At 44.4% G+C, this 12,143-nt stretch overlaps 1 protein-coding gene across 1 annotated transcript in view; it reads right to left on the reverse strand.

Annotated features, from left to right (window-relative positions):
- Positions 1–1,329: 1,329 nt before the first annotated feature.
- Positions 1,330–12,143, reverse strand: part of FAM124A (family with sequence similarity 124 member A) — a 38,269-nt gene continuing 27,455 nt past the window's right edge. Inside the window, exon 4 of the mRNA XM_033052081.1 lies at positions 1,330–3,180. Within this exon, the coding sequence (XP_032907972.1) occupies positions 2,383–3,180 (798 nt within the window). The 3' untranslated portion in view covers positions 1,330–2,382. The remainder of the gene's footprint in view (positions 3,181–12,143) is intronic.

Raw genomic sequence — 12,143 nt, forward strand, 5'->3', positions numbered from 1 at the left:
CACTTTCTGCGTCCTCGTCTGTCAAAGTAAGAGATACAGTGGAATTTCCTCTTCCCTGGGGAAGGAGTGACACTTCTTCTGAAGAAGTTTCTATAAATACATTGGCAGTAAAAGGAGGGTGCTGGGTGCACAGAGTGGCACAGTGTCAAGGGATGGGGAAAATGCTGAGGTACCTAATCCTTTTTTGCCTCAGTATTTAACACCAAGCCAGTTGCTCCCAGGGTACCCAGCAATGACAGCTGGAAGTTAGGGATGAGGAGTTGAGTGAAGTTCCCATAATCTGTGAGGAAAGGGTAATGACCTTCTGTCCCAGTTAGACACACATCTATGTGCCCTGATGTTATGTACCTGAGAGGATTGAGAGAGCTGGCAAAAGATCTTACCAAACCTTTTTCAACCCTTTTCCAGCAGTTTTGGTTTACTGGAGAAGTCCTGGCTGACAGGTAATTAGCAACTGTAATGCCCATCTACAGGATGGGTTGGAAGGATGATCTGGGGAAAGTCATGGAGCAGATCATCCTGAGTGCCATCACGTGGCATGTGCAGGACAACCAAGGGCTCAGGCACAGCCAGCATGGCTTTATGAAAAGCAGGTCCTGCTTGACCAACCTGATCTCCTTCTATGACAATGTGATCCACTTAGTAGGAGAGGGAAAGTCTGTGGATGTCGTCTATCCAGACTCTAGGAAAGCATTTGAAACTGTCTCCCACAGCACTGTCCTGGAGAAACTGGCTGCTCATGGCTTGGATGGGTGGACTTAACTGAATAAAACTGGCTGGATGGCCAGGCCCAGAGAGTGGTGGTGAATGGAACTAAATCCAGTTGGTTTCTGGTCACTGGTGGTGTTCCCAGGGCTCAGCACTACTGCTGGTTCTGTTTCACATCTTCATTGATTATTTGGATGAGTGGATTGCGTGCACCCTCAGTAAGTTCACAGATGACACCAAATTTTGTGGGAGAGTTGATCTGCTTGCTGGAAGGCAGGAAAGCTCTCCTGAGGGAGAGGGATTGTGACAGACTGGATCGATGGCTGAGGACAGTCTTGAGGAGTTCAGTAAGGTGAACCAAGTGCTGGGTCCTGCACTTGAGTCAAAACAATCTCATGCACTGCTACAGGATGGGGGAAGAGTGGCTGGAAAAGGACCTGGGGGTGCTGGTCAACAGTCACTGAACATGAGAGTGAGTGCGCCCAGGTGGCCAAGAAGGCCAGTGGCATTCTGGCCTGTATCAGCAATAGTGTGGCCAGCAGGACCAGGGCAGGGATTGACCCCTGTACTTGGCACTGGTGAAAGCTGCACCTTGAATCCTGTGTTCAGTTTTGGGCCCCTCAAGTCAGGAAGGACATGAGGGGCTGGAGCAAGTCCAGAGAAGGGCAACGGAGTTGGTGAAGGGTTTGGAGCAAAAGTCTGATAAGAAAGAGCTGAGAGAAGTGGGGTTGTTTAGTTTGGAGGAAAGGAGGCTCAGGGGTTACCTCACTGATCTCCACAACACCAGAAAAGAGCCTGCACTGAAGTGGTCTTTTCTGCCATATCTTGAGCGAAAGGAGGAGAGGAAACAGCCTTAACTTGCACCAGGGGAGGTCAGATTAGATAGCAGAAAAATACTATTCACTGAAAGGGTGGTCAGACCTTAGAACAAATTGTCCAGGGAGTTGGTGGGGTCAGTCTCTGGAAGTGTTCAAGAGGTGTCAGGATGTGGCACTTGGGGATATGGTTTAGGGGTGATTATAGTAGTGCTAGGCTGTCACTTGGACTTAGATGATATTGAAGACCTCTTCCAACCTTGATGTTTGTGTGATTCTGCCCCTCTCACCAGTGCCAGCTCTCAAAGATTGGAAAGAAAGTGTTTCTTCACAAGAAACTTCTTGCCTGCCCCTACTGGGGCTATGCTGCTGGGACCTGCTGTGCTTAGAGATGCTTTTGGGACCTGCTAAAGGGAAATAAAACCCCTTTCTTCACCCATCTTTCTTGAGTTAAGGGAATTTCACAGAAAAGTTAAAGCAGTTTGGTTTCACAAATTAGTCTTCATTTTTTGCCAAATTAAAATGGAACACTGTATGCCTCTTCTGGCATTTCCTTCACCACCAGTCCAGAGGCTGGGCAGAAAACATTCACCTTGAGCTCCTGTGCAAAACCTCTGCTGATCGTATCCTCCAGTACAAAGATACAGGGTGCAATCTCAGACTTCTTACTCAGACTCTTTACTGTACCCAGTCTGGGAATGCCAATCTCAGAGGGTTCTAAGTATTTCCTTCAAATATTTTACACACTTCTTCATCACCTTCTCCTCAGCAAGGAACCTTCTGTAAGCGCAGGGTGGACACATGGCTGTCATTCACAAGTAGAACATGTTTCCTCTGGAAGGTGTAGGGTTGAGAAACCTCAGATGTAAAATTCTTCTTCATTAACTGGTGAAGTTGGGCAAACATGATCATCCAGAGAACAGGGAGCTGCTCTCAAGGGCTGTTTGTGTTGCTCAGAGAGAGAAGGTGACACGAAAGAGCTGGAAGACCATTCTGAAAGAGAAGGCAGTGAACCATCAACTGACTCAAAAGTATTGCACATGGCTGATACAGGCCTTCCAGTGGTGACTGCCTGTTTAGCCCTATTGGCAGCTTGTTTCTGTGATGGAAGAGAGTCTTCCAACTCACTGCAAAATCCATTAAGGGCAGAGTATGCAGAAACCACAGACAAGTCTGAGAAGGACAACTTCATCCCTGTGTCCACATCAGTCTCTTGGGCACCCTCCAAGTCATCAATGTTAAGCTTGTGGCTGCATTTCCATGTTTTTAACCTGGTTGCGGGTGAACCAGTGCTTAAACACTGAAATGGTTCACTGAAATGAAATGTCTCTGATGCTGAAGAGGAGTTCACTGTGGGCAAGCAGAACAGAGACTTGCTTCGTTGAAATGACCAAGAAATGCTGGAGGCACGCCTGGATCTGTGCGTGAAGTCTCCTTGATCACCTTGTCTCAAGTCCTGCTGGGAGAAACCAAGATAATGACCAAGGCCATTCATGTGATGTATCTTTTTTTGACCCATTTCCTGTGGCTGTTCAGAGACAGATTGGTGGCTCTGAGGAAGAAAGGCTGGCAGAGTGGTGAAGTGGGAATCTGTTGACACAGATGGATATGGCTGCTTGTTCTGCTTTGCAGACTTCCTACACCAACTGTGTGCTTGCTGCAGTTGGGAGAGGGAGAGAAGAAGAAGATCACATTAATACAGAATTGGCAGTTTCACAACCCTAAGTCTCCATTGCTGAGTCTCCATATTTGCAAATAATTATGAAGCAGACTTCAGTCAGTATGCTTGCAGCAAATGTTTCACTGCAATAACAAAGACAACCCACCCTGCCAAAATCCCAAATATTTACATAAGGAGCCTCAAAGACAACAAGAATAAATGGTAGAGAAGCCTTGCCTTGTGGGCTGAATTACACTAGTTTGAATTTCTTGCTTCCTATTGACTTACTCAGACTTATTAAAATTTTTTCTTCCAATATTACTACCTTAGCGGACAGCTTAAGAAAAAAATAAAGAAATGGAACAATTATATTATGTAATTATAATTTCTCATTTCTTCCTTACTTTTTTTTGGTTTTGTCCTCCTTTAAAACACCAGTAAGTCTTCAGCAAGCAAGCTCATTATGCCTTCTCAATGGGAATTTACTATTTCTTTCAACTCTTCCATTTTCTTTCTTACTTGGTTAGTTCTATTAACTAGTTCAGAGTGACATTACAGACACACATTCAGTTTGCTTGTAGACACCTAGATTGAAGACCCAAACTCACAGTTATGATCCAAATCTGGACCTGAATCTCAGTCACAGTGCACGATTCAGTTGCCTACCCATCATTTAAACTCAAGCATTTGAATGGGGAAAGCAGCTGTGACAAATGATCAGCCAACATCCCTCTCAAGAAGGAGCTGGAGCCAGGTGGCTTTTCTATGGAGCTAGACGCTGATGTCTGAGTAACTGAACTGTGTTTGAGCAAGTGAAGGTTTTCCACCTTCCCCCTTATTTAAGTGAGGCTTTTAGAAATTAACCTTTCAAGAAGTTTAATTTATAGTCTTCTTAATGGAATTTATCACGTAATAAAAAACACTTGATCTCTGCTCCAAAAGGGACAGGAACAAATGGGACAAAGTGCAAGATCATACTCTTGAGAATAAACAATTATCTCTCTATCAGACTTGTCATTTCAAAACAGGAGAGGAGAAAGACCTGAGTATCCCAATCTCTTTCTGCTATTAAAGCAACAAGACTATGACAACACAGTATTGGGCAGTCTCAAATGAGTTGAAAAAGCACTGCAAACAACACTGCTATGGCCTCATCTGCAATGCTGCACATCATTCCAATCCCATCTATGTGAAAAAGAATAAATTTGAACAGAAAAAGATGGAGCCACTGGAAAAAAAAATAAGATGAATTCTCTATTAAGAAAATGGAACCACAAACTAATAAAACATTTCTATTAACAACAGGAGAAGAATCTTCTGGGGTGTGTAATGCACAAGGACATTTTACCAAACTTTATATGACACGACATAAGGAGCTGAGACCTAGCAACCAAGGAGGTTCTTTGTACCCAGTCTCTAAAAGAGCTCCATACATTGCTGCTTCTAACATCTTGCTAGTGCACTTCACATTGTCTTAGTGACCCAGATCTGTCATAGCCATCTTCTGGTTTTTATTGAAGTGATTTTACAGGCAAAAAAAGGATTTTCCCATCTGCAAAAAATGCTTGGTTCTTTCACGATTTCTTACTAGAGATTATAGGACAGCCAAACCATAGAAGTTCATTTAGATGCTGTAGATGAGTAAATATACACATGTATTATATACATATATCTGTAATGAGGCATGTTCATTCATAACCTATTTCTGTGTAATATAGTAAGCTGTTTCCCTTAATGTCAAAAAGAATTACATGAATGAAGAAACTGAGGACAAAAGACACAAATATAATGAATCAGTTGTCAACAAAACACTAGCCAGAAATCATGTAAGACCTCTACAAATAGCATGATTTTACTAGTGTAATACGTAAGCTAAGTGGTTTAAATATTACTCTGCATGATAAAAAGCTTGTCCATGAGGAAAATACCAGATCTTAAGACATTTTTGGATAACCCAGAAAAAAGAATCTGACATGCTGAAAGTCCACAAACAGACCATTTCACTTTTTTGATGTGTTTGACCAAGAAAATACTCCTCATTATATTTTGTCAGCATTAACAAAAAGCACAATTTCTTTTCTCTCTGCAGTAGCTCTGTTATAAGATACACTATGTGAACTCAACCACCATGCTCAGTGAATCAACAGAAGCACCTTCAGAACACATCTGCTTTTCAGAAAGAAAATAATGGATTGCCTCACCATATCTTGTTTTTACACTATACTTTTGTTTTTGGAGATTTAAGCTGACAATTTGGCAGATCAAGCATTCACAGAAACAAAGGATCAAAGCAAGTGCAGTGTTCCTGCTTGTGAAAAGGATGGGACCACTGCTGGCATCTTGGAGAGAGCTGGAGCTGAAAACACAAGGCTTTTGGGAACAGATCTATCCTTGTACTGCAGAGAGTCCTGGGGCCACTACAAAAGCCTTGTCTTTACCTTGTGCAGCCCACATCACCTGTCTACCACATATGCATCAGGCAGAGCCCACAGACATCACAAATTAGATTTAGCTGTCTACTTAATACAGCCAGTGGGGTCTGGAGAGCATTTCAGCTTTCCCAGAAAAAATTCTTGTGTCTGCTTGGTTAGTTGAATTGTTTTCTATGTCCTTGGGCTGTACTGAGTACCACCCATTGACTACAGCAAGAACACAGACTGTAGCTGACAACCTACTTTAGGTAAGACTAGTTTTAGGGTTTTGCCATTTTAAACTATTTTTTCCTGTTTTTTTAAATGTTCCTGCAGACAGATAGAGGCATTTCATTTTACACAAAGTATTTGCTGTTAATCTTGCTCCTGGGTCATAGTTCCTGGTCAATCCCAGCTGGCCTGGCAGGAGGTGATGGTGGATGGTGAGGAGAAGGGGGCAGGCTGTGCTTGCCTGCCTGCAGAATGGCTGCCTGCAGGGCAGGTCAAGTGACATCACCGATACAGCTTCTTTCTGAGCAGCTGTTTATAGGAGGAACTGCTCATCTCAATCATTTTTTTAGATGAGTTAAGATTTAGAAGACCTATTTTCCAATGCTGTTCTTCATTATATGGGCAGAAATGGGAAATAATGGGGAGATACTATTTTAATACTTTCATTTTAAAGCAATGTAACTAAAGATTTTCCTGGCTGTGAGAACACCAGACAGTTCAAGCAGCAGCAGTATGCTACAGGTAGAATACTAAACCACAGATAGCATGTCAGAAGCTCCATCCCATGAAATACTAGTGAATAAAGATTACAGGCTAATCCTGTATTCTCTAGAACTGGATTATGTGAACTAATAAGACTTTTCTATATCTACATTCTCTAACTTGTCAGAGATCACAGAGAGGATTCAATGATTTAGCCAGGATTAAAAGTCAGGCAAACCAGCTCCTTGTCCTGTGCCAAGGCCATTGACTGTGCTCCCCTGTGCCACCTTGGCACGACACATCAAGCGTTGCACGCAACCTGCGCATGCACCAAGACCACTCTCTTCAGCTTTTGGGGGATGCTTCTTTGCCTCCTCAATCCTGCCCCTGGCTTTGAAAACAGTTGCATCTCTTCTGAGCTCTTTTCTTTTCCAAGTCCTCATGGTCAGCCTTCTCAGGGCTTGCTAACACCCCCAGCACTGCCTGTTGCCTCCCTGCTGCCTGGTACAGCCATGCTGCCTGCAACAGGCACAAGAACCAGGGAGATGCCAGAGAGGGCATCACTCATCTGAGAGCACAAAGGCACAATGCAAAGTGACATGTTGATTCTGACCAAAATGCCAAATGCAGGTAGGTAGGTTTGTCAGACCTTGCCACAAAGATGTGCAGCAAACCCGGCCACTGACTGAACAGATTAGCTCTCTAACAGAACAGATTTTTTCATCTGGTGCTAATCTGTTGCTCATTTATAATCTCTGCACAAATCTTTGTGAAGCCTGGAGGGATTTAGAGTCTTTGTGTTTTACAATGGGCTGCAGAAGAATTTCATGATGACTATCTGGGAATGCCATAAATGACTTGGGGTGAACCTTTCAGAAATGCACTTTCAACTTGGGCTGCTGGGACCAAACAGAAAAAATCCACGAGTGTTGCTGCAGTCTATTTTAAGTTATCTGCTTTTTAAGAAAGCAGATAGAGATCTCCTTAAGCATTATCTGCATTAAGAACTGCCAGCAAGGCTTTGCTGAGGTCAGGACCCAGCCAGCACAGCAATGACATCACCATCCCGAGCCCAGATTTTGCCTGCCTTGCTCAACAGGAGTGTGATGGTGTTTGTTTAATTGTATTAAAACCATTGGAATTGATCCATGGGAAAAAAGATCAACACAAGAAAAAGTGGCAGAGATTAGCCCTCAGTATCATCATAGTAAGTCTTACTTGAGAGGCAAACAGTCAGAAGCACAGCATTTCAAAAAGGCAAAATGCACAGAAGTGATTTAAAATTGAACCTCTTTGAAAAGTGGCTTGTAACATGTTTACAAGAATATAGACGTTGAGTGCTTTTTAACACAAAATATATTCACTCTCAAGAATTTTTGCTGGGTGTATAGATACATAAGAGATCCTAGTACGCCAAGAAACTTAAATGGATAAAGTACATTAGGCTGAAGAAAAACAAGTAAAAATTTCTTATATGAGTCAGTGACTGATTCTCTATCCTCCCCCAAAACCCAGATATTAGCATTAAGGACAACTAAACACATCACAAAAAGGAAAGGAAAAATAGATTAAAATATTTTGAAAAACAGGAGACTAGTATTAGATTTGCAGATTAATTAAATCAGTTCATGGTACCTCCCTCAATGGAGTCAATTTTTTCTCTGAAAGTGTGTCACCTGTTTCAGAAGAAAATAAATATAGTTTTTGTCAAGGTGCCCTATACACATCCTTGCCTGTCATAAGACATAGAATGGTTTGGGTTGGAAGATACTTTAAAGATTGCATAGCTCCAACACCCCTGCCATGGGCTGGGACACCTTCCACTAGACCAGACTGCTCAAAGCCCAATCCAGCCTGGCCTTGAACACTTACAGGGATGGGGCATCCACAAATTCTCAGGGCAACCTGTTCCAGTGGATGCTTTTCTTGCCTTTTTTTTTCCCTTTGTGCTCAATTCTGCTCTATCTGCACTACTAAGTATAGTAATTCAGCAAGATTGAAGGTCTTTTCTCACCTTCATTTCCCTTCCTGCAGACTGAACTGTTCTCTGCAAAAGTGCCCTTTCTTTGCCTGTTTTTGTCTTTTTGCCTTCTCTGACCCTGGTTTAGCTGCCCTTCTTTCTCATTTCCACTTGTCCGAAACAAGTCCTCTTGTCCCAGCTCCTTGCATCGCTTATGGCCACTACCTCCGCTCCTAAAACATGATACCACTTCTCAACTCAAGATTACAGTTGTACCATACAGATAAGAACATTGGCCAATTAATTCAGCAAATCAGCTAAAAAAATAATCCCTCTACCTCCTCATAAGCTGTGATCTGTTAACATTTGCAGTGTTATTTCAAAGATGCCTTATAAAGCAACACCAGGTAAAAAATAACCACCTCATAAACTGCACAGGGACTCTCTGGCATGTAAAACAGCAGCAGGTTCTAAGCTTAAGTGCTGAGTCTCTGCCTAGGTAAGATATTAATTTTTCTGGTGTCCACTATCTTCCTGGGTATGTCTGCATGCTCCATCTCATGCAGAATGGCTAGGAAATCCTGCCAAAATACTACAGTAATTTCACGAATACAAGCCGCACCAATTTGACCAAAATTTTGGTGGAAACCCGCAAGCGCGGCTAATATTCCGGGGCGGCTAATCTATTAACAAAATTCTAAAAGCTGCCAACACGGAAGTGAGAGCCCGCAGCAGCCCCAAGCCAAGCTGGAGCCCGGCCGGCCCCGGCAGAGGTGGGAAAGCCTGGCAGAGGCGGGGCCAGCAGTGTGGGGGGCGGGCGGCAGAGCCTGAGCCAGCAGGGCGGGGCAGGGAGGGCGGCAGAGCCTGGGCCAGCATGGCGGGGGAGCCCGGGAGAACTGGGGCTAGGAGTGCAGGGGAGCATGGCAGAAGCAGGAAGGCCGGCGGGTGGGGCTGCCTGGCAGTGGGGGAAGCCCAGCAGAATCGGGGCCAGCAGCGTGGGGGAGCCCGGCGGTGCGGGGGCCTGCAGTGCCGGCCAGGGCGAGGAAACGCGGCAGCGGTGCAGACAGGAGGGGGCGGCCGGCGAGCCTGGTGGCGGCGGCGGCAGCCCTGCCGGTGGGGCGAGTGAAAGCGGCGCCCGCGAAAGCGGTGCTCGGCGAGCGAAAGCGGCGCTCGCGAAAGCGGCGCTCGGCAAGCGAAAGCGGCAGCGGGGCGAGCGAAAGCGGCAGCGGGGCGGGCGGCGAGCCCGGCGGCGGCAGCCCTGCCAGCCGGGCGAGCGAACGCGGCAGCAGGGCGGTGCTGACGGGAGAGGGGGGCCAGCGAGCCCGGCGGCGGCGGCAGCACCACCCGGCCAGCCCCGCCGAGCCGTGGTGCTGAGCTGGGCCACCCGGCCCCGTCGGCAACCATGAGCGGGCCGAGCCTTCCTGGCCCCGCCCCAAGCCAGTAAAGCCCGCTATGCCACGATCCTGTTACTAATTGGCCAATTTGTGAAAGCTGCGCACGGATTCTCGCGACGAACGAAAGTGCGGCTAATATTCGGGGTGCGGCTTATCTATTGACAAAGACAGCAACATTGTCGAGGCACCGGGGGTGCGGCTTATAATCCGTGCGGCTTGTATTCGTGAAACTACTGTATTTTACTTTTCCTACACTATCCAGAGATGTTATCATGATTTAAAGAAGACATCTGTGCACTTTCTCCTCTCTGCTCACTATTCTTGCTTCCCAAACATGCATGGCCAAGCAGTCCAATCAGTGATTAGCACTTCATCTGTCTCTGTGTGGATTACGCCCAGAAGCAGCCAAGAATCTGGGCAAGACCTATAAATCCAGCAGTATACTCAGTACACCAGCATATGGTATATTCTTAGCTACACTATTTACATATTCTTCCCACTGGAGCTCCTGCTTCTGGTCTTATCTCTGGTGAAGCAGTGTAGGTCTCTTCCCATAGGATGCAATCGCATTCCTCGGCCTTGCTCCTGCTCCACCCAACTGAACCCTTTGCCTCTGATGTTACATAGCTGCACCCTTGGAGCAATTTGCCAATGTTTAAAAGCTACTGTGACAAAATAATTCTGAAGAGCTTCCTTGCAAATGAAGAACAGTTTCTTGGCATTAAACAGATTTATTTTACCCATGAATAACTTTGTTTTCTCTTGAACTGACTTTATCTAAGCCCCTTGATAATTGCATTTGCAAAATGGATTAAGAACATGGATCAATCTGGCTGGCAAGTATCCAATTCCCTGTCAGGACAAGCAAGAGGTCACATCTCATTAGCTTAAACATGGAGTATACTCAAACTTTAAACACTGCCTGCAATTTAACAGGGATGTTAGTCTACCATTTTCGGTAGACTATTATAGACAATTATATTTTTTAAAAGGTGCAGTATCTGTATAAAGTAAACAAAACCATTCTGATGATTACTATCAACTGATATGGAGACTGAAAAATACTGAGAGGTCATTGTTTCAGTTTATATTACTGTGAAGAAGCTACAGTTATCATCAATGCTGTGGCATGGATGATATTGCCAATAGCAACTCTCTGTGAGAAGTCAAAGTGTAGTTTTTTACTTTTAAAAGGTAGATACTATAACTGCTTTGAATTTAGAATGAATTAAATGACTATAAGGAGTCCATGGATCACCAAATCTGATGTTTCCTATAACCCGTGCTCCATCATTTCCTCTCCCTCACTGACCATCCTGCCTTAAACTGAGGTATTAACCTGTTTGCATCTGCTGGGTGGCTGTTATGTAGCTAGCTATGAATATGTACTAAGTTCTATTTATTGTCAGGTTCTTGTTCCGCATCAAAACAATCACTGAGTGAATCAGCCTTTTCCTGTTCCTGCTGTTTATCTTGTGGTCTGTCTTCCAGTCAGAGCTCCCTTCAGATTCACTTTGTTTGGGCTCAGGTGACCCTACTCTTCCAGTTTCCCTTTGTAGGACTATCTCTCCATTCCTCTGCATGGGGTGAGAGCCCTTCCCTGTCCCTGCACCTTTTTGAGGTCACCTTTCTGGAGTCCAGAACCAAAGACATTTGTGGCCCTTGGGACCCTGTGCAACTTCCCATGCTTCCTATGGCACAGTAACTCTGGTACACACCAGAGACTGCAATTTTCTTTTCATGGTCATGTTGCACTGGCAGCTGTAGGTATCTGAGTAACAGGAAATTTTCCCTTTGATTTAGCTGTAGAGCTCTACTTCTTATTGTACAGACTTGCTTAAAACCCATATACCAAGACCCAGGTTTTATGACTTTAAAATGGCATAAGTTAGATCCAGAGTCTCTGTTTTCCTTCCACTTTGCATATACTAAACTTCTTTTGCTTCACCAGACTTCCAGAGTGATGAATTCAATTTCTGTATCTTCATTCTCATTTGCCATTTTGTCCTCTTGTTCAGAATCACCATCCTCACCGAAAACAGAAATTAATTTAATTGTACTTGCAGACCATACTTAGGCAGGTTTCTGCTCTTCTCCTTAGGTTCATATGGCTAAAATCTCATTCTGATTTTCTTTGCTCAGCAAGTCTCACTTCACCTCTGTATTGCCTGGCATTTGTTACCTCTGAAAATTTGCTGGGTTTAAACCAAAAGCCCTAATTTTTGTTTGTTTGTTTGTGTGTTTGTTTGTTTTTACTTTTCCCTTCAATTTGTTTGAAACCAGTGTAAGGTCCCATAAACCAAAGTTATATCGCATAGCAGAAACCTCTTGAGGAAGAACAGGGAAAAGAGGACACAGGTGAGTGTGGTTGCTGTGTGTAAGTTTGGTGATGACTTGTCAGCTTCAGTTGGCAACTTGTCTTGGACTAACACAGATATGCCTAAAGTGCAACCAGAAACCCTGATAAATTGGTGACTCTCT

This window comes from Catharus ustulatus, chromosome 2 (assembly GCF_009819885.2).
Source record: "Catharus ustulatus isolate bCatUst1 chromosome 2, bCatUst1.pri.v2, whole genome shotgun sequence".
Classification (NCBI taxonomy): domain Eukaryota; kingdom Metazoa; phylum Chordata; class Aves; order Passeriformes; family Turdidae; genus Catharus; species Catharus ustulatus.